The sequence below is a fragment of the Penicillium macrosclerotiorum genome (assembly GCF_028827735.1).
Source record: "Penicillium macrosclerotiorum strain IBT 26536 chromosome Unknown utg000009l_segment0_segment0, whole genome shotgun sequence".
Lineage (NCBI taxonomy): Eukaryota > Fungi > Ascomycota > Eurotiomycetes > Eurotiales > Aspergillaceae > Penicillium > Penicillium macrosclerotiorum.
This window is the reverse complement of record NW_026643088.1, coordinates 241,392-263,198: the sequence shown is the minus strand read 5'-3', so window position 1 is coordinate 263,198 and position 21,807 is coordinate 241,392. Positions and strand designations below refer to the sequence as shown.

The 21,807-nt window shown below is 48.8% G+C and overlaps 8 protein-coding genes across 8 annotated transcripts; 4 read left to right on the top strand and 4 right to left on the bottom strand.

Moving 5' to 3' along the window:
* Positions 1-275: 275 nt before the first annotated feature.
* On the bottom strand, positions 276-3,599 carry N7462_009266 (MDM20/NAA25 family protein; the record flags this gene model as incomplete). Its single annotated transcript, XM_057080980.1, has 8 exons — positions 276-1,028; positions 1,085-1,197; positions 1,264-2,020; positions 2,075-2,351; positions 2,405-2,745; positions 2,792-3,007; positions 3,086-3,361; positions 3,462-3,599. 8 exons carry the CDS (start codon positions 3,597-3,599, stop codon positions 276-278), a joined length of 2,871 nt encoding a protein of 956 aa, XP_056929817.1.
* Positions 3,600-4,785: 1,186 nt separating this feature from the next.
* Positions 4,786-5,219, bottom strand: N7462_009265 (uncharacterized protein; the record flags this gene model as incomplete). Its single annotated transcript, XM_057080979.1, has 2 exons — positions 4,786-4,897; positions 5,149-5,219. The coding sequence occupies 2 exons, from the start codon at positions 5,217-5,219 to the stop codon at positions 4,786-4,788; spliced, it is 183 nt and encodes a 60-aa protein (XP_056929816.1).
* A 1,531-nt stretch (positions 5,220-6,750) lies between these two features.
* Positions 6,751-8,333, top strand: N7462_009264 (uncharacterized protein; the record flags this gene model as incomplete). Its single annotated transcript, XM_057080978.1, has 4 exons — positions 6,751-6,789; positions 6,847-6,966; positions 7,022-7,114; positions 7,182-8,333. The coding sequence occupies 4 exons, from the start codon at positions 6,751-6,753 to the stop codon at positions 8,331-8,333; spliced, it is 1,404 nt and encodes a 467-aa protein (XP_056929815.1).
* A 927-nt stretch (positions 8,334-9,260) lies between these two features.
* N7462_009263 (S9 family peptidase) lies at positions 9,261-11,353 on the top strand (the record flags this gene model as incomplete). The annotated part of the gene is made up of 3 exons (XM_057080977.1): positions 9,261-9,359; positions 9,415-10,181; positions 10,246-11,353. 3 exons carry the CDS (start codon positions 9,261-9,263, stop codon positions 11,351-11,353), a joined length of 1,974 nt encoding a protein of 657 aa, XP_056929814.1.
* Positions 11,354-11,909: 556 nt separating this feature from the next.
* Positions 11,910-12,579, top strand: N7462_009262 (mitochondrial 37S ribosomal protein uS13m; the record flags this gene model as incomplete). The annotated part of the gene is made up of 4 exons (XM_057080976.1): positions 11,910-11,912; positions 11,969-12,013; positions 12,110-12,376; positions 12,535-12,579. 4 exons carry the CDS (start codon positions 11,910-11,912, stop codon positions 12,577-12,579), a joined length of 360 nt encoding a protein of 119 aa, XP_056929813.1.
* Positions 12,580-13,040: 461 nt separating this feature from the next.
* On the bottom strand, positions 13,041-14,579 carry N7462_009261 (WD repeat WDR12/YTM1 family ribosome biogenesis protein; the record flags this gene model as incomplete). Its single annotated transcript, XM_057080975.1, has 2 exons — positions 13,041-14,383; positions 14,456-14,579. 2 exons carry the CDS (start codon positions 14,577-14,579, stop codon positions 13,041-13,043), a joined length of 1,467 nt encoding a protein of 488 aa, XP_056929812.1.
* Positions 14,580-14,831: 252 nt separating this feature from the next.
* On the bottom strand, positions 14,832-17,461 carry N7462_009260 (uncharacterized protein; the record flags this gene model as incomplete). The annotated part of the gene is made up of 3 exons (XM_057080974.1): positions 14,832-15,645; positions 15,699-17,221; positions 17,303-17,461. 3 exons carry the CDS (start codon positions 17,459-17,461, stop codon positions 14,832-14,834), a joined length of 2,496 nt encoding a protein of 831 aa, XP_056929811.1.
* Positions 17,462-18,307: 846 nt separating this feature from the next.
* Positions 18,308-21,607, top strand: N7462_009259 (putative zinc metalloprotease; the record flags this gene model as incomplete). Its single annotated transcript, XM_057080973.1, has 2 exons — positions 18,308-21,331; positions 21,407-21,607. 2 exons carry the CDS (start codon positions 18,308-18,310, stop codon positions 21,605-21,607), a joined length of 3,225 nt encoding a protein of 1,074 aa, XP_056929810.1.
* Positions 21,608-21,807: the final 200 nt, after the last annotated feature.

The following is a 21,807-nucleotide window of genomic DNA, read 5'->3' as shown; positions in this document are numbered from 1 at the left end:
GTCCTTTGGGAACCGCACAATGCGGGTCTTGGCGCAGGCGTTGGTGCGTAGGCGAAAAAATAGGGCTTAGGGCAACTTCCCATTTTGAGTTAGCATTCACGTGCGATCGACACCTAAGGCTAGAATTTATACTGCGTCACGTGTTTATCTTTGTATACTGGGTTCGCGAAGGATTTCATGGTCATCACGCTCTATGCCATCTACTTTTGTCTGAAGCTCTCTATCAATCACCTGAAAAGAAGTATCTAACGCTCATCTCAAAGCAAATAGACCCATCATATCCTCACGCTCATTACGCCATCCAGGGCTTCCTCCCAGCTTTCCATCAAGGAACCGCAGAACATCTCGACTGCAGCCGAGTCCATCGAAGTATCCAGTGTTTCTTGCAGCTCTTTTGAGTAAAGATTACCCTGATCACCTTGGAGTACAAGATCCACTAGTGAGCTAAGTACCCCGGCTTCAGAGATACACTGCTTGAAAACACGAGTGTTACGCCGAACCGACTCAAACACTTCAGGGACCAAAGCAGACAACTGGTCAAAGCGGCCCTTGGGCAACTTGGCGGCTTTGGATCCCTTTCGGGATGCTAGTATAACCAGCTGCGACAATGCCTTTATAGTTTCGAGGAGAGTGAAGACACTATGGAAGTATCTCCAAGTTGGTGCAGTTGGGATACCTGCTTTGAGATGCACCGCTGTGGAGTTGACGAGTGGTGCAAAACTAGATTCATTGGACGTGAGTTCATTTTTCTTCCCAATGAGCCAGGTTTCAACTTGACTTAGAGCTTTGTCTGCTTCTTGAGGGTTGACGGTATTGGATCCAGCCATGAAGAATGCCACTTTTAGGAGGTCCAAGTGAACTTGGGCTGTCTCTCTCTCGGTCTCGGTCTGATCGGATTCAGAGCCAGAGAGTTGCAGGTTTTCCAGAGAGGGTAGCTCTATATCAGCGGGGAGGGGCCTTTGGAGGGAAATACCCTTCAGAATACTAAAGAGTCTGTCGGTGACTCTGCTCGAAGCCAACCAGTTTGCCTTACAGCGTGTTAGTTGATTTTCAATACTGCAAGCTTGTCAAATACCGAACCCACCTTTGGAGTTGGTCCCACGCGCACTCGCTGTTCAAAATCAGGCTTGCCTGTGAACTCGCAGTTCATGAAAGCCGTAAATTCCCGGTGGTCTAGGAATGGCGAAGTCTCTTGGGCTTTAATATCAATTAGTAACTGCCATTAGGGGAGTTTGGAGTTAGATTTGGGGTTGAAGAACTAACCAATATCATCATAACGGGACAGGGGATCACCGCCAACAAGCCTCTGCATTCGTCGAACATCAAGCGCAAAGGTCCTGCGATTTACACTATTCAAAAGACGTCTTCGCAGCTCTATGATTTCTTCCGTATTCGCATAGCTTCCGTTATCCAAACCTGCCGTGCGATATTTCATAGTGTTGGCATCGGCCATCCGGAAAAAGTGGAGAGCCTGAACAAATGCAGACTGTGGATCGAAATCTTTGTACTCTGCACCTTCGATCGGGGGCGCGGAATGAGGATGAATCGTGGCGAGACGTGTGAAAAAAAGATGAGCAACAGAATCATACTGAACTTGTTTGACTGACAACTTGCTGAAAGTGCTCAATGCAAGAGACCCAGCACCTAATCGGAGATAAATGCGAATCAAGAGCAGTAAGGCCTGGTAGTTGTGAGGTGAATCTTGGCAAAGACGTTCCAGTATGCTGGCAGCACGAATGAGAGCAGTATCAGACACTTCGGATTGTGTCCCTTCAATCTGAAGAAGTCCCATGGCGGCAAGAATGCACAGTTCATCTCTAGGTTGGCTTTCAATGGTCGAAGAGGATCCTTCCACAGCCTTCTTTGTTGTGTCTTTTTTATCCTTGCTTGAGAAGGACTGATAAAGCTTCATGCAACGAGATACAAAAGAGTCAATCTGCTGACAAGATGGCGTGCTCTCTGAGCCGGAGATGTTCAACCAGTAGTCCATCTTCAGGGCGTTAATTGTAGGAACTATGCTCTGGATTGGTGTCAGCATTAAATCAGGAATTGTAGAATATTTTGAGTCGCCTACATTCTCATCATTCCCATGAGCTTTTTGGGTATAGGTATTATTCTTTAGCATATTGTCTCTGTTGCCACGAGAGATTCTTCGAAGATCATCAAATGCATAAAGTTTGTGGATATGATGGTCAATGTACTTTTCGGAAGCCGAGTGAAGGTCGTCAGCTTTCATTTCTCCTGCATCTATCCCGTGAAGGATGACCTCAAGACGAGCTAGAGCAGCATTCCGAGACTTGGGGTTAAATTCAATGAACTTTTCAACAAATTGGGCCGTTTCAGTGAAAATCCTATGGCGAGTGTCAGCTCAATACGTAAAATGAAATAAATTGAAGAAGCCAACCCAGAGGTTTTAACGTGTCGTGTTGCCTCGACCAGAAGATTCCAGATATTCCAGTCATCAATCTCCCGGAGAGCTTTACGTTTTTCCTCATTATCCGGCACCGTGTAAAGGCTCTTCACGAAGGATATCGCTTCCTCCCACATTTTGCCAGCTCCCAGGTTAGAGGCTTTGAACCCGAGGAAAGCAGTATCATTTTGAACGATTCGAGAAGAAAGACCCAAATTCTCGCTGTCCAGAGTTTTCACAACCTCATCGAACCGCCCTTGTGCTTCATAGATCTTAATGAGCAAGAGCAGCTCCTCCGATGTCTGAATGGCGCGAGGGGCACTCAATAACTGACTCTGTGAAGATTGAGAATACACTCGTCAGATTTGCTCAAATACATACGCGATTGGTGTAAATAGGTGGGTTTGGCAGTCTACCAACCTTTTCGATCGGAACATCCGCGGCTGCCTTGGAAACCATGCGATATGCCAGAGTGCCAAAAAGCTTGCGGTCAATTTCCGAGCTCGTGTCATCGATGGCGATCATGTGGCTTAAAAAGATAGCCCAGAAATAATATTTCCGATCCTTGGGGAAATTCTTTTGAAGACTCATGGCAGCCTGTAATTTTCAAAGCAGATGTCAGCGATCGGGAAATACAATCAGCACTTATTATATGAGGACAAGGTCGAGGCTGACCTTCTGTGCTGACTTCCAATCATTTTCTTCAAAGGCATAAGTGAACCATCTGCCCTGAATCGTCAGATCCTGGGGCTTCGCTCTGGCTGCTACCTCCCACAACATGGTCCTGGTATCACCATGCCCATCCAACTTCTGTAAGGTTTTGTGCAAAATGTCCAGCGTCTCAATATCCGTTGTGGGAGGCTCTGCATTGCAAAGCTGGAGCGTCTCGGTAATACCACGCTGGTGGTGAACATCATCGGCATGCCGGAAGAGAACGTGCGCTTTCCATGCCTGGGGTGAGACCGTCGTGAGCAAAACGTAATTTTTAATTTGATAGGGGACTGTGAGCCTGAGACAGTTATTCAATTGAGGGCAGATATTTTTAGATTACCTTCATAAAACGCGTGTCCTCGCCCTTCTTCATGCGCTTCTCGATCAGCTGCAGGGCTTGCTTGAGATTCTGCCCGTCAATAGCATCTTGGATCTGATTGTTGCGGCGGAGAAACACCGGGTCGTTGACAGGCGACATGATGGGTGTGACAGGTTGAGCCGGATATGTACCACTTGCTGCTCACCTGAGTAATTGTTCTCCCTCGCCGAAGGCCCAGAAGAGGTAGTCGGAGTGACGGCCATGAGCTTTGTCGCAGGTGCCGTTTTGGCGGGGAAGCAGTTTAAAGGCGGTGAAGCATGGAGGGGTGTCTTGTCCGCACGATCAATTACTTGCCCTTCACATCTAGTAATTTTTCGAGCAAGATAAATCCTTGTAAGTCTTTTTTCCTATGAACTGGGTAATAGAACATAAAAGCCAGTGGTTGTTTTTTTTTCTCAATATTATTGAGTTTCCCAATACAAGTCTCATTCTTAGATACCCAATAAATTTTTCGCTTTCATTCAGCGTAAGATCACATAGTTAGGATTGGTTAGTATTTGTTAATGATTGATCAATCTACTGTGTGTCTTTTTCACATTCAGCTGTAGGTGAAGTCTCGAAGTTTTATTGGACTTGATTTTATCATCCTCTTTTTTGACAATCTTTCTAGACTGTTTTCAAAATATATCTTTAAATTCTCGCTTAATATGCGGAAATAGTTTTGGATGAAGGCTAGCGAACTAATAATACATTAATTACCGAGAATTGGGCCTGGCAGAAGTTCCCCATTATGGTAAAAAGACTCAAACCCCAGGAAACATGATTCAAAATGAGAAGACGTACTCAGGTGATATATAAGTTGCCTGATACTCCGAGTTTGCGATCGGAGATTAGCAGGTATATATGTTTCATGAAAGCTTCTGAATGGCGTGTACAAGACTCGCTAAATAGAAATCAGGAGAGCGGCCATCGTAGTCTCCGCCATCAGGCCTGAATCGTCCGTATTGGTTATTGGACAAATCCATCAACCTTTTACTTTGGCTGAGACGGGATCCCCTTCTTCTGATTCAGCTGAAGAGACAATCAGCAACAAGACTCCGACCATCAAAATCTAGACCAAAATGATAGGAAAGACTTTTGAACAATGACTGTTCCAAATATTTTTGAACTTACCCAGTTTTTTTTACAGTCCCGATAAGCCCTGTGAGGAAATGTCAATTAGACAAGAAGATATTGAGGAGTGCCGGGATTGGTTGGGATAAAGAATTGCAATATGTCAAGTCCATGTAGTCCCAGAAGCCCCTAGATCTCTATGTATTCATTGAGAAAGAGGAGAATGCTTCACTTACTGGAAGTAATCTTGGCACATTTCACGATCAAAGCCATTGCGCTTCATGCACTTCAGGCTTCGATCTGCAAAATCCTGACAAGGGTCATAGTATTCACTTGCGGTTTTACTAGAATGATGAAGTCAGTCATGAGTTCAAGCCCAATGAACAACTACGCGACCAAGATGCACTAGTGGGAGCATTGCGCGAACAAGTTCAATGGGTAATCACCCTTGAAGTTGCAATATAAATCATAGATCTGAAGCTCTGACAAGTATCGAATGTAGTGCAATATTCTCAAAAGAAGATTGCCCAGAAGACATGGACAAGGGTGACGTGCTAACGAAAGAAGGACAGGCTAGAAAGGAGTATAGACTCACTGTGAGAATTTGGGCTCGGCTTTCTCCCACACCTTGTCGTAATTTTCATTCTGGTCAGATTCGGCCGCCATGAGGGCGATGTGTCAAGAATATGTTTCAAAGAAGGCTGAGTGATGAGCCAAATTGAACACAAATGAAACCAAAGACGGTGATGGCGCGCGTCAAGGGAGAGCTTAGAAGGACTGGAGGTTGATTGGAGGTTTAGGTTAGTGTTACTCAGGGAAGAATTATGGACCCACAGTCTTGGCGCGGAGAGACTGCGGCCGCTGACCATTGGATCGTTGGGTTGGCGGACGGAAGACGGAGGATATACTTTGAATTTGCAGCCCGTCCCGGCTGAGGGGAAACAAAAAAGCACATTTTCCTGAAATAGAAATAAATTAGATAAATAGACATCGTACCTATGGGGTCTTTCCTGATGAATCATGATCGATGCAGGAATGTCTCAAAGCGGCTAGCAAAGAAAAGAAGTGTAAAGGTATATTCTAAACCATAGATAACTCCAAAGGAAGGTATATAGGGCGAGTCCATCTCAACTATTCCCCTCTTCATATTCAGTCCTTGAAGCTTAATGAAGGCTGACGTTACAAGATTGTGTGAATGTCGCTGAAGGAATGATCAGTTGGCTCTCAATGGGTGACCCGGTATCGTGGAGATCTGGCTCATGAGGGAGGAGCAATCGGGAAAATCAAAGGTGATGGGTGAATTCACATAGGAATGTTTATTCGAAGGGATGCCCGGCAAAAAAAAACATATGTTCTGTGTGTCAAACATCGTAGATTGCCACGGCGAGTGCGACTCTGCGACACTGGTAGCAGCAAAAAGCAGAGAAAGTGATCTATCCAATCCATTTATCTGTCCATCCATACAAGGGGGAGAATTTTAATACAGACGGAAAGCAAACAGGAGCCCAGGGGGCCAGCTAGATCCGTAGAAGGTGCAGCAAGACTTGGGACCGGATGAGCCGTCGCTGTCAAGCGACGTTCTCCCAGGGAGACTGATATTGTATGTCAGATCCGAATCATGGCTTGCTTTCTGCTTGTTGCCACATACTTGCATAGAGCGGCATATCATCATTCTGATTGCGTAATTAGCCTCAAGGGCTCAACAACCTAAGTCAGAACTATGGAATGACTACGAGGGCCAAGTCTAAGCCAGGACAAGTATCCTATCAGGATGCAATACTTGCAGTAATAATAGTCACAATAACAATTTTGCTATCAGTTTTTCTGTGCACGAGAAGGCGGAGTCGGCGCTTTGCAGGCTCAGGTACCGCTTATGTAAATTTATGCCTGAGGCGACAATAGCCATGATTATCCTGCCTTCCACGATTTCTCGAGTCCTCATTTTCCACCGGTCTTCGTCTCTGTCATTCTCTTAAAACGTGCTTACACCTCATTTTACCATCTTGAATCCTTGTCGTCGCTATTCTCCTTGGTTCATCGCCTAACCGCCCAACCTCGACAGAAACCTTTTCGTCCGACCCCCACCGCATCTCCACGGATTTCGCGCCCCCGCGCTACACCACCCCTACGCACGTTTGCTGATATACAAGCGACTGCTTGGGCGATTGAGCACATCAGCCCAATACGCGCAGCCGGCATGGCGGGTGGCAGTGGCTCAGAGGCCGAGGCCTCCGGAGTAAGATCCTTTCATCCCTCTGATTGAACCGAAGATCCAGACTTAACGCGTCATTAGCTTGTCAACACGCTCCAAGGACATGTCGATGAAATCCGAAGCCTTATACAATGCGGAATTTGTATTCGACCCCTATACGAACCCTTTACCCTTGCCTGCGGGCATACGTTTTGTTACACTGTGAGTGCTCTTTTGCTAGCGGGTTCCTACCCAGGGACCTGCTAACCGCGCATAGTGCCTGTCATCATGGTTTGGTGGTGGAAGATCGAAGAGGACATGCCCGGACTGCCGGGCACCCGTCAAGACCCAGCCTGCTCCGGCATATCTGGTAAGCTCCCGGGTCCATATTTTTCAAACGCAATGTTGTGAGCTGTTATCTGATACATACTTCAAAGGTTCGCGCAGTAGTCCAGATGTTCACAAGTCGTGCAGAGCTCTTAGACAAAGGAGAAACCACAGCGGAGCACTCGGAGCACCAAAAATCGGAATCAGATCGAGTGGATAAAGACAAAGCAGATGCTCATCCCCAAACTGGGGGTCTGTTTGGGGGTCTCTTCAAGCCAAAAGCCCCTGCGCTCAAACCTTTGGTTGATGTGGATGATGGAGTAATGCGCTGCCCTCACTGTCAATGGGAACTTGAAGACGATGCATGCGGAGGCTGCGGTTGGGTCTACCGCCCGGATGAAGGCCTGACAGACTACAGTATTACGGACGATGATTATTATGATGAGACCGATTTCGATTCGATGGTTGATGGGGAGGAGGCTGAAGAGGATGAGTTTGGTGACCTTGAGGATGACGATAGCGTTTGGGGATCTTATGGTGACCCGTACGCGCATCAGTTCTATCTTGGAGTAGGAGCTGGAGATCCTACTCCCTCCATATTTGCTCCTCTGGCTCATGCGTTAGGGGAGCACGCATACCATCCCCACCCATGGGGGCAACGCGTTCACGACCTTGATGGTAGCCAATATGATGAAGAGGAGGAGGATGATGATTATGATGACATGGACTCCTTCATCGACGATGAGGAGCACGCACATGGGGAAGATTACGACTCTGATCACTCCACAGTGGTTGATGGCACTCATTCCCGAGTGGGAGGGTCACCCCGTCGAGGATTGCCTCAATCTGGCCCCACTTATGTTGACACCGATAATTCAGACGAAGATAGCGAAATCGAAGAAGATGAGAGCAGTTTTGTGGCGCCCAGAGAGCCTTGGGAGGTGTCATCACCCTCTCATGACGAGGACACCTCGAGCAGTCCTACATACCACGATACCCGTTCTTCTCCGATGCACTCGTTGATAGATGACGAAGATGACGAAGATGATGATGAAGAAGAAGAGGCTCCTCATCTCGCCACGGGCAGAAGACGCTTCTATGATTCGCATCCAGATCCTGCTTTGGAGGATTTGGATGATGAGTCCGCGAGTTCCAGCTCCCCCCAAGGCCCCCCGCAAGAATTGCCAGGAGTACAGGAGCCTCCGCCACCAATGCCATCACGATTGATGATTCCGAGGATGAGCAACCAGTTGGTCCCATGAGAAGAGCAACTCAAAGGCGGAGAGCCCGATTCTCACCGTACTAAACATGGGCTTGTCACTTTCGGAACCGGCCTTGATCTTTTTGAAGCTGCCTTCTCATACTTTTTCTCATGTTTTTGCAAAAGCACGGCGCTTTGGATGGAATAGAAAAGTTCCTCAACAGGTTATATGTCGACTGTGCCCTCTTTGATTTAATCTTGCAGGAGACCATTGCTTGGTTTGGCCAACGCAATGACTTCTTTTCGCCTCTTTGCTATTTCCTCATCACTTGCCTCTTGGAATCCCCAAACTTCTCCGCGAATACCCCACCCAACATTTGTCTTTTGTGGTGCATCTCTTTTGATCTATTTACCGTCTTATTCTTATTTTCATTATCTTGTTGGCGATCATAGCAAGCGAAGGAAGGGCTTTAGATGCATGTGGGGTTCTATTGAGGTTTTTCCTGTCTTCTGGCTCCGGCTTCTACCAGAGACAACCAATCCAGCATAATTTTAGTGATTTTCACGCCAATGACTAATGTGACACCCGTAAAAATTGCAGATATCGTCTTGCCTTAGCTTGCAGGTCGACCGATGATACACTGTAATTTTCCAACCAGTTAATCACGAGGAGTTCGTTAACAAACAGTTGAATTTTTGCTCGCCCATCGAAGCAGCGTCGCTGGTGCCCATTCAAAAGAAGAGTATAAAGGTTCCAACATAGATGTGATCAGCATAATATCCAAAGACTTAATAGACTTGCTTTTGAAGCGTTGAGAAACATCGCCCAGTTTCTTCGAGCAATTGGCAATTTTCCGGTGAGTCATCCCAATCCAACTTCCGAGACAGCTGCCGTGGGGTTCAGAAAATCTCCAGAAAAAACTGGTCCATCCCCAAAGACAAGTCTTCATTTGAACCCGAATTGCGTCGCCTTCTTTAAACTAGAAAGATGCCTCCCCAAACTGTACCCTATGGTCAATGGGGAAGCCCGCTCACCGCCGAGGTGTTGGCAACTTGTAGTATATCCCTTCACGACGTTGTGGTTGATGTCTGTATTCACCCATCTTCAAATACAAGATGCGCTTGCTCATAATAGTCTACAGGAATCCATTGGCGCGATATACTCTGTTGAGTGCCGCCCCACTGAGAACGGTCGCTTCGCCATCGTGCAGCATCTAGACGGACAAAAGAAAGACGTCCTTCCTAGAGAATTGAGCGCCCTGGCAACAGTGCAAGAGCTCGGCGGCGGCTCTGTATCTATGAGACACGATGGCCAGATCTTATTATCGGATGAAAAGTCTTGCCATATCTACTTGCTAGATCCATCGACAGGCCAGGCTAAACTCCTCCATCCAGCGGAGAAAGGCATCCGCTATGGGGATTTTTGCAGTCATCCCACAAACCCACAATGGATAGTTGCAATTAAGGAAGACCACAGAGAGGCTACCCCCGAAACCCAAGCAACCCATGTTCACAACACCCTGGTTGCCTTCGACATGAATTCGAACAAAGAAGTCATCATCGCCCAAGGAGACGATTTCTATTCCCACCCTAAGTTTGACCCTTCCGGAAATCATCTCTCTTGGATACAATGGTCACATCCAGATATGCCCTGGACCGGAACAGTTCTGTATACAGCAGAATGGCACGATGGCGCTTTGCAAAATGTGACCCGCATCGCAGGAAAGGCTCGGGAAGAGAGTATCGCCCAACCCAAATGGGGTTTGGACGGTAGATTGTACTTTGCGAGTGACCGGACAGGATTCTGGCAACTATACTCATTCCACCCGGAAAATGGACATCTAAGTCATCTACAGTTTGATGGCATGGACAAATCCGACTTTGCTATTGCTGAATGGGAGCTTGGAAGGTATGTTCAAAATTGTCATTCGAAAAATGGGCATTCAATTCTCAATCACCTAACATCTATGCAGCTCTACATATATTTTTCTTGATGAGAAAACCATAGTGGCGACCGTCATAACTCATGCAACTAGCAAAGTTGTGTTAATCGATCTTGTCTCTTTGTCGGCTCAAGATCTCCATCTTCCATATGTCGATATTGGAAGTCGTGGCAATGGGCTCACTCGAGTTTCGTCTACCAGCTTTACAGTTGTTGGCTCAGCAGCTACTTCCCCACAAGAACTAGCTTTGATCTCGGTGTTGCCATCTGCTGCTACAGAGAAAATTGTGCTTACTTCGACTGCTTCGTTTGAAATTTCACCGGAGTATGTCTCGCTCGCGACAGAATATACGGCCCCTCAAAAATACGGCCCTCGATGCGATGGAGATGTTCATATGTTCTACTTTCCTCCTCGTAACCCAGAGTTCCAAGCGAATGATACAACTCTACCGCCACTCCTAGTTTATGTACATGGTGGTCCCAATGGATGTGTGACTCCTGCGTTGAATCTGGAAATCCAGTACTGGACCACACGCGGCTTCGCCGTTTCTGCGGTCAATTACACCGGTTCCACTGGATTCGGCCGTGATTATTGTGAGCGACTCTCTGGATACTGGGGCCTTGTCGATGTTGGGGACGCTGTCAGCGCCGTTGAATTCCTAGGAAGTAAAGGGTTGGTCAATACGGCGCGAGTCGGCATATACGGCGGAAGCGCTGGTGGGTACCTGACTTTGCGAGCTCTGCATATGTATCCCGATGTATGGGCTGCGGGTATAAGCTCTTATGGCATCAGTGATGTGAAGGCACTCCAGGCAGACTCTTACAAGTTTGAAAGTCAAGATGTGGACCGCTTGTTACTTTCTAAAACAAAGCCTGAGGACAGAGAAATGGAGCTTCAAAATCGCAGCCCATGCTTTTATGCCGAGCGGATGAAGGCACCACTGTTACTCTTGCAGGGAACCATCGATATGGTTGTCCCAGTTGCACAGGCGAGAATGATGGCTGATGCCATGAAAACGGAAGGAAGAGTTGCAGAGGTTGTCGAGTTCGAGGGTGAAGGGCATGGTTGGCATGGGCAAAAGGCTATCCACGAGTCCTTTTTACGGAAAGAGGAATGGTGGAAGCGGCATCTGACTTGAAGTCTTCGAATTGGAATATTTGCCCCCGTTTTTGAAAGAAGTATGATTTCTAGAAACGCTCAACTGAGGCCATTGACAATGACATTTCGCCGAGTCTGCTTCGTCTCATTCTTATTTGGCATTAAGTTGGACTTAGGGTCAATAAGGAACACCTTCTGCGTTTCAAGTGTTCGCCAGACCCGTTTTTCGGGAAAAGTCCAGTGAACCCTCAGCCAACATACATCTTATTTGCATCGCTTTCACAAGCTGGGCAATTCAGCTATTAATGAGTGTAGGTTTTACTTATAATAGATCATTCGCGTTTTTTAATATCATTTATTTTACTTTTCAACGAGTGTATCCACTACCCATAGCAAGGAAATGAAGTGTGTACAGGAAAGGCCGACAAATACTGTACATCGTGACTGTATTACCCGTAGAACTGTAAAGCCGTTGCGGGCCGTCCGCAAGTCACTTCCCGGAGAAACGTTGTTGCCGGAGGATTTCGCATCGCGACAAGAACATCCGTCGGAGCACGAAACAATTGCCTGGCCAGCAGCTATTCAGAGTCGTCACAATGGTACCGCTTCTCCGTCAATATTTTTTCATTGTTGCAGCCGCTAATCTTCTTCATAGGTCTTTATTCTCGGCGTCAACTTCCCTGAGCGGAATCTTCTCAAGGCAAGCCTCCCTCCGTGACATCGCACCTCCAACCTCAACCCTTCTATCTCGATCAATTGACTCGCCCGGTCATCAGAATCTGACTGTAGTTAACAGAAATCCCTCGAGACCTTCTTCGGAGTCGGAGGTAATACCTCTTCTCGCCTTCTGGCCCGTTTCAACATCCACCCGACCTGCCGCGTCGGAGAGCTTGCCAACAAGCAGGTTCTCGACCTGACCGCTGTGCTGTCGGATATGAAGATTGAGAACGATCTGCGACGAGAGGTTTTGAATGACATCAAGCGCTTGAAGGAGACCGGTACCTACCGCGGCCGTCGCCATGCCCTGGGTTTGCCTGTGAGAGGACAGCGCACACGCACTCAGGTAGGTTTTATCTTGATTTTAAGGTTCCACTGTACGGTCGGTGGATCTGTGCTCTTGTCATTACCTTCGATGTTATATTGCAACATGTTGATGCACATGCTGCGAGTTCCTGCACCGTATTGAATAGGGCCAGTCAATGCTAATGGAATTATGTACAGATCAAAACCCCTGTCAAACTCAATCGGATGGAGCGCCGGCTGTAAATATAGCAGCGATCTCACTCTCCTCGACTTTTTTTTCTGGGACAATCACACCTCTTTGGTGTAAGAGGCATGGGAATGGCGTTTCATATTTTCTTGATTTTTTAGCACTCAATCCGTCGCGGGATTATGAACAAATGGAGATAAGGACCCATTGGGATGCACATATGGACTGCAACATCTGCTATCATATGGGTAGTCTCACACTGTACCATAGATTAAATTCAAATAACTGAACACATAAAGCCTAGTTCACAAATCATCTTACCAGTAGCAGTCCATGATTTGTACCTGGCCAATACAATACTTACGGCAGTAGAAACTTATCTTCAGTTCAGGTAGGCTTTGGTGTATATCCGAATACTACCTAGGGCTAAATCAAGCTAGAGACGGAAAAGTACAGGCAGATAGAAACTTTTGACAGAAAACGACACATCTAAAAACGCCGGGCCCATATGTGCAATCTACTCCTTCATCGAGGACAAAACTCCTTCACCACGGTTAATTTGAATCCGCTTGTCCTCACCCGCGCTCACGATGCCCACAGTCTGGTCCCAGCATACACTGAAGACCTTGACGCCCTCACCGCCAACACGCTTGCTATCAGCCTTACCTTCCTCCTCAAGACTTTTTCGGGAGATTGAGTAGACGCTCTCGCCAACAACGCCGTCTTTGTCGGTCTTGGTCGATCGAATATCCCAAATTCGGCAGGTTCCGTCGTGTGAGCCACTAATCAGACCGTAGGTGCTGTGGGGATCGCGAGCTAAGCTCACTACGGCGTTGGTGTGACCACGGAGGGTCAGCGCTGCCACAGTTGTAGCAGATACTCGAGGGTCGATCAAAGTAATGTGGCGGGCAGATGTACCAGCAGCCAGGAGGTTATGCTCGGGCAGGTGCTCCAGAGAGAGAAGGGAGTGGGACGTGGTGCGAGTGTCAACGAGAGTAGCAGTCACCAGGTCCCAGGTTCGCAGAGAGTGGTCCCAGGAGGCCGAGTAACCAACAGTCGAGTCCTTGGCATCAAAGATGGCAGCAGAGACGGGGCTAGTGTGGGCCGAAAGAAGAGCCAGAGGGCCGCGCTGCGGGGTGCTCAGAGAGGAGTTCAGCTTTCTTCGCTTCGATGTCCGGGAAGTGTTGGATGGGAGAAGACCTTCCGGAGCAGCAGGGGCGTCGGCCTTCTTAGTCGACCAAAAACCGACAGTATGGTCAGAGGAAGCAGTAAGAAGACGGTTAGACGGAGCATGCACAGCCAGCGATTCGATACCAGACTTGTGTCCATACAGCTCTAGCTGGGGAGAGATCTTTCCAGTGAACTCATCATCCTCGGTATATTTCCACAGGCGAACCGTCCGGTCTAGCCCAGCCGAAGCGATCTGGTTTGGCGACACAAACTTAGCAGCCTTAATAGATGCGGTGTGTCCTCCTTCGGCGGCAGCGGGAGAGGTGGCAATGGTCTCGGAAGACATGTTCCAAATACGGAGGAAACCATCGTAACTACCGGACAGAATTCTTTCCTGGCCCTTGGAAAAGGTAGCGCCGGATGCCCAGGACGCAGCGTGGGAGGTCGCTGAGAGGACATCGGTTGCGCTGACCCAATCGTCATGCTGGAAGGATGCGATGTGAAGCGGGGGAATAAGGGCTCGGACATATTCAATCTCAAGAGTAGTTTCAGAAGATATGCCATGGGAAGTCAGGTATTCATCGATCGAGGTACGAAGGAATGTTCCGTTGATCAAAAACTCGAATGGAATCGGCTTCTCGCTTCCCAGAAGGTTGTTAACCAGTGTCGAAAGCGCATATCGTCGCAATCCTAGGTAACAATTGCATCAGCATTTGATTTTAATACTCATATGTCCTCGATGAGGACTGAGGGAGATTTTACCGGTAGGAACCAAAATGGGACCAGTGCTTTCAGGCAGAGCAACATCTTCTTGCTTGCTGGTGAGCTGCACACGAACTTGTCTCTGCACAGCCTCCGCAGCAGATGAACCTTGGTCTTCGCTCATGATGGGCAAAATTGGATCCAGAACGTCGTGGCGATCCCTGTTCTGGTGGCCGTCGCAAATTGAACAAAAGCGCGCGGGTGAGGAAAAAATACGGTAGCCGGTGCGGCATAGTAGTGCAAAGCGCGGAGATGGCCCCGCCAGACCTACAAAGTCCATCGGAATATACGTAGAATTTTACATTAGTTGAAATATGTATGAATTATTGAAAAAAACCGAAGCCTATTATGGAAAATATCATCATCATCATCATCATCATCGGGGGGCTCGTCGAATATCTGCAATGGCTCGACGGCGATAGTCAGACTCAGCAAACAGTGCTTCAATCAAATCAATCACTTCATCCATGGAGAATTCTAGGCCCAATTCGCCCTCGAGCCAAAGGAATTTGATATCGGCCAGCGAGCTTTCCAAGATGTTAATAAGATACTGGAACCGGAGCCAGTTTGGAACATAAACGGCAGTAATTGGAACAGCTTCAGCGTCGCCGGTCGTCTTGGGCATGAATAGGTTTTCGAGCTTGGTGACTTGGTTGCAGACTGCGACTAACTGCTTGGACTGATCTTCAGAGATATCCCCTAGATCTTCAACATCAATAATGATCTTATTGATCACCGTAGAGAGCAGAGAGCCTATTGATTGAAGCAGGGCGGAGTGTGACAGGATCGGCTGCCACTCTTTGTAGACGTCTCGTATCCGGTCAACAGTGGCGCTCACGGCATTTTCGCATTCCGTCTTGAATGGCTGCTGAGAACATTGACCAAAGCCCTGTGCACCATCTAGAAGGTCTGTAACAATGGTGCTCTGAGTTTGCATCTCCTTGCTGTAGGCAAACTTCCCAAACTTCTCCAGAGCTTCCACATCCGAGCCGAGCCTGGACAACTCGTATCGCTCTACCAATTCACGAACTTGGCCAGCAAGATAGAGAGTATCATTGTAAAGATACATCTGTCCGGATTCAAGTTTCAGAGAATAGAAAGTGGACGAGGTGGCTTTGAACATAGCCAAAATCAAGGTGGGTAGCGCAAGCAGGCCAGCGCCAGACGATGCAACACGAGAAGTCGAATATCTGGGTTCTGTTAGCGAAGTACAGCATCAGATCAATGACTGTTATAGACTCACGGGGGTTGTGAAATATTTTTCGAGTCGGTAATTTGTTGTTGGATTATGCCAAGGACCGAATCAGGGATATCAGTGACAGTGTAGACCTCTTTCAGAGTCACCTCTCTGGGAGCAGAGGAAGTGGCAATCTTTTCACCATTTGCAGGTTTTAAGCTCGCCGTGTCTTCAGATTCTGGGTTTTTCTCGCCCTTATCTTCCTCATCCTCTTCGCCCCAACCCCAAGCATCATCGCCATCGCCATCGTCTTCAATTGGACCCATGCTGTCGGGTTTAGATTCTTCCTGAGCATCATCAAGGCCCCATGCACTAACATCCTCCTCATCGTCTTCGGACTGCGCATTCTTCTCATGCGTAGTAGCTTCCTGTTCCTCTTTGTCATCGTCCCAATTTACATCCCAATCATCATCGGCCGTGGCATTCTGCAATAAAGCTTCATCGGCTTCAAAAACCTCCTTTTCTACCCATTCCACTTGCATGGTTGAGCCCTTGCTAGCAGCGAGAATCTTGCGGACACGGTCAAGCGAATCGACACGACGCTGTGTCAACCACAGACGAGGAGCTTGATTGACCCACGACACCAGCTCCTCTTGACCAGTCCACCCCCAAGACTCAATAGTTTTTGTAAATTGCAAGACATGGTCTAGGGTTTTTTCAAATTCGTCCAGACCAGCGAGGGTGGTTGGGATTACAGAAGACAACCGCCCGGATATTGCCTTCGAAGCAACAGCTGAAACAAGTGTCTGTGAAAGCCCGACCGAAATGGATGGAGGAAGGTTCTGCCGCAAATGGCTCAAGACCTCGGCGACATGATTCAAAGTTTCAGAGACGGTGGTTATTGAATAATCAGGTTCAAGATGAACGCTCGCGTCGGTTACCGAGACACCACGGCTGCTACCATCTGCCCGTGGTAATAGTATAGGGTCAATGATAATAGAAGTAAGATCTCTCAGGAATTTATCAGTGGCAGAAGGTAGAATCTCCAATCGAGACAGGGCCTCGATCGTATCATCCAAAGAATCTGCCGCATCACCCTTGGTGATTTGAAATTCGCCCTTTTGCCGATCAACGTTCAATTGTTTGCTCCAGCGCAGGCGCAGTGCATCTTCTATCTCTTGACGCAAGCGTGCGACCTCTGTCGAAAGTATGCCCATGACGTTGGTGTGCGCGAAGTTCGTATCGCTTCCAATCGCCCCATCGATCAACTCCAACTGCTTGATGGCTGCCGAAATCTGACCAGTCGCAAGAGCTGCTCGTCCGCTCTCCAGCTGCTGGCATAGTCGCTGTACCTCCTCGAGCGTGTCGGTCACGGCCTGGTTGAACGCGATCTCCGTTTCGATCAAGCCCACTTTCGCGCTTGCATCCTCCACTTTTGATCGCAATGGTTTAGTCTGCTCATGCTGGGCGACAATCTCCCGTGCAGTGACTCGCGAGCGCTCGATATCCGCATGCAGTTGCTTCGCTTGGATAATCCAGTCATCGGCATCGAAGGTGGTATTCTCACGGCTCAGTGAGCTAATTTCGTCCTAAAGGGCCAACGAGCAACAAGTCAGTATATTCACGGATCATCTCAAAGCTGAGGTGAAGCTGCGACTGCATTGACCCACCTCAACCTGCTTGCGAGCCTTGGAAATGAGCTCCAGCTCCTTCGTCAGAGCTGCCGCAGGGAATTGGGCGGCCACCAGGGTCTCCTCTGGATAGGCGCCGTCGGTGACAAAATTGAGGACCGCCTGGCACAACTCGTCCTCGGAGGCCTGACGGGACATGTTGGGAGCGAAATACCAACAGCTGTCGGGATTACTAGGGGTTTGGAGGACTCGAGCCCCGGAGTTGCGGCGTGTCAACAACTCGTGACTTTGGGCGTCACCGCCCCACGTGTGATCGGAGATCGTCCACGAGGGCCAGGAATCAGCCGAAATCCAAAATCAAGACGTTGCTCGGGGAGTCTTACTGGCCAGAGATTGGAAAGAGTCCCAAGTCCCAGCCCGATACAAGAAAAGAGGAGCCAGAGAACACGGTCGCTTTGTAAGGAACGGGAACCGACCTTTGGAACCTCCGCTTGGGTCCAGCACACAAGCTCAGCTCTAACCCCATCGTGTCTCGGTTTAGCCTGCAAGGCCTGAGTCGGGTGAAAACAATTCAGTCACTGTAAGTCAAGCGCCCCCTTTGTGTCTTGGATCTGCTGGAATCCCTTCAATCCCTGCACCGAGGCTCCATTCGGCCTCCCAAATCTCTTTCTGCCCCGCCGTCACACATGCCCACTGGTACCATGTCGCAGGCGATTCCTTAGATGCGTCCCTGCAGCCTCGCGTGGCCTACCTTCCTCCTGATTCTACTGGTGGCTCTATTTATTCCACTCTGGACATGGTGCATATGCTCTCTCTCCCCACATCCAATACCTGCGCGGGCGCAGCCGGCCCTTAGCGCCATTGGAAATCATATTGGCAGTTGGCAGTTGGCGGTTGATGGCTGGTGCTGTTGGCATGCAACAGAATTACTATAAGCCAACCTTTTATACACAGCGTCCAGGTGAAGACGGCAGCTAACATAAAAGCAGACTGTTCACCTTCCGGCGCGGAATCTCTCCTGGGCATATCCTTTCATTGATCAATATGTCGCCCTCAAAACAGAATAGTCACTTCAAACTGCTCCAGCAGTTCAAGCCAGACTATTCACCTAGTGAATTCACAGAGTATGAGTCTCAACGCACTGGCATGCGGGTCGTGGTGATCGACCAGAAGGGCCCCAAGGTGAACGGCTACTTTGTACTCGCCACTGAGATCCACGATGATTCAGGTGCTCCTCATACTCTGGAGCATCTCTGCTTCATGGGATCACGGAACTACCGATACAAGGGCTTCCTGGATAAGCTGGCAACTCGGGTGTACTCCAACACCAATGCCTGGACGGCGACCGATCACACAGCCTACACACTTGACACAGCCGGCTGGGAAGGCTTTGCACGTATCCTTCCTGTCTATCTAGAGCATGTCATTGCCCCAACGCTGACAGACGAGGGCTGCTATACGGAGGTGCACCACATCGACGGCACTGGAAACGATGCCGGTGTAGTTTACTCGGAGATGCAGGGTGTCCAGAACAACGCCGCGGAGCTGATTGACCTGGCAGCTCGACGTGCCACCTATCCTCCGGGCATTGGATTCCGGTATGAGACTGGAGGAATGATGGAGCAGCTTCGAGTCTTGACTGCAGAGCGGATCAGAGAGTTTCACCGAGAGATGTATCAGCCAAAGAACCTCTGCTTGATCATTACGGGTGAGGTCGACCAGAATAACATGCTGGAAATCCTGGACAAGTTTGAGGACACCATTTTGGATGTCATTCCTAGCCCAGATGCCTCCTTCAAGAGACCCTGGACTGATTCCAAGCAAACTCCCGCCTTAGAGAAGTCCATCATCGAGAGAGTGGAATTCCCTGAGGAAGATGAGTCATTTGGTGAAGTTGAGATCCGATTTCTTGGTCCGGATTGCAACGATGCCATACAATGTATGTTTGTCACTGCTTCCTTCCTATATATAGATACAGAAGCTAACAATCTCCCAGCTGGTGCCTTGAATGTGGCTCTCTTGTATCTGGCCGGCTCATCTGCCTCCCTGCTGGAGAACACCATCGTGGAAAAGGAGCAGATCGCCAGTGCTGTCTACTATTCCACCGATGACCATCCCAGCATCGAGATTCGCTTTACACTAACTAGCGTTGAGACTGAAAAGCTTGAGCAAGTTGAAAAGAGATTCTTCGAGATCTTGAAAGATGCGATGAATAAGCCACTAGACATGAAATATATCAAGGAATGCATTGACCGCCAGCGCCGTTCTTGGAAGTTCTCGACTGAAAACTCAGCGAACAGCTTTGCTGAGTACGTCATTACGGATTTCTTGTTCGGAAAACGTGATGGTTCAACCATGCGGGATGTTGCGTCGCTGAAGGAATATGATGCTCTTGAAAGCTGGACGGAGGATGAGTGGCGTGCTTTCATCAGAAAATGGATCGCTGATGCGAATCATGTTTCAATCCTGGGTGTTCCGTCGCTGAAGATGTCTGACAAATTGAAGGCGGATGAGGAGGCCCGAGTTGCCGCGCAAAAGAAACGTTTGGGTGAAACTGGTCTGAAGGAGCTTGCAGACAAGCTTGAGCAGGCCAAGGAAGTGAACGACAGGGAAATCCCGGAAGAGGTACTGGCCGAGTTCACTATTCCTGGAACTGAATCTATTCACTTCACGGAGACGACCACTGCGCGCTCAGGTGCTGCACTAAAGGCTGGCCACCCTGATCACAAGATTCAAAAGCTGGTGGATACTGACAAGACAGACATGCCTTTGTTCATTCACTTCGAGCACATCCCCAGCAGCTTTGTACAGATGTCTGTTCTTTTCTCCGCGCAGTCAGTTCCCATTCAGCTTCTCCCCTTGTTGTCTATCTACACGGAGGCGTTCTTCAACATTCCGGTCCTGCGTGATGGCAAGACCATCAACTTCGAGCAAGTTGTGGTCGAATTGGAGAAGGACACCGTCGGATACAGCATGGAATCCGCACGGGCCCTCGGAAGTTCCGAGATGCTGCGTGTCTCCTTCCAGGTGGAGCTTGAGAAGTATGAAACTGCCATCGCCTGGATCCAGGAACTGTGCTGGAATTCTGTTTTCGATGTCGAGAGACTCCGTGCCATCACAACTAGACTCCTCGCCGACGTCCCTGAATCTAAGCGCAACGGCGACTCTATGCTCGCTGCGGTTCACACTATGGTACACTATGCACAGGGATCTATCTCGCGCGCTCGATCTACCTTGGTAAAGGCACGCTACCTAAAGCGGGTCAAACGGCTGCTGTCAAGCCAGCCCGAAGAGATCGTCAGCCGCATGGAGGAAATCCGCAAGTCGCTGTTTCGCCCGGACAACATTCGAGTTGTGGTGATTGCCGACCTCGAGAAGCTTCCTCGTCCTGTCTCGGCCTGGAAGCAGTTTGCCGAGCGTCTCGGAAGCAGCGAAAACCTGAAGCCCATCACTAACCGCCGGGCTTTGATGAGCGATGCGGGCAAGAATATTGGTGGCAAGTCATACATTGTCCCAATGCCCACTGTCGACTCGTCTTTCGCCTATACTACTTCTCGAGGTCTTGATTCTTACGACCATCCCAAGTTACCGGCGCTTCTTGTTGCAATTGCGTACATGAACGCAGTTGAGGGTCCCCTCTGGGTGGCAGTCCGCGGCACCGGCCTGGCCTATGGCACCAACTTCGGCTACAACATCGACACGAACTTCGTCACCTTCGATGTGTACCGTTCTCCAAACGCGCACAAGGCATTTGAGGCGAGCAAAAATATCGTCGAGAATTACTTGTCTGGTGCCACTCCCTTCGATCCATTGATGCTGGAAGGTGCCATTAGCAGCATCGTAGTTGGCTTCGCCAACGAGCAAATTACTGCAGCCAGCGCTGCTCAGGGCAGTTTCATTCGCCAAGTCGTTCGCAACCTGCCCAGCGACTACAAAGAGAAGATGCTCAAGAAAGTACGGGATATCAACGTTGATGAGGTCAAGAGTGCTCTGCGCGATATCATCCTGCCTATGTTCTCGTCGGAGACAGCCAACCTTGTCGTCACATGTAGCCCCGTTCTAGAGGAGGTAAGCTCCAATGCCCCATTTCGCCCAGGATAGTACCCAGTTTGAGAAGATAATTTGCTAATTTTCCATTCTTAGCCTCTTGTGCAAGGTTTCAAGTCCGCTGGCTTCACTCCAACTGTCCAGCCACTCAAGGAATTCGAGGACGACTATGGTCTTAAGCTCGATGGCGATGAGGAAGACGATGAAGATGAAGATGACGAAGATTATGAGAACGACTCAGAGGACGATGACGATGAAGATGACGAAGAGATGAGCGATGCGTCCCACGAACTCTAGAAACGGCAGCCTAGGTAGAACTTATACACTGGCTACGGAGTTGTGTGCTGGCGCTGAAATGAATAACTGTTGAATTGAGTATAATCTCACAAATCCGTTCCGTGCGTTTGTAACACGAATAGGTACTATGGTACAAGGCCTAGTGGCCCAACATGCTCTATCTCTCGACGGACTCCGTCTCAAGAGGTAGTCTCTTTAAA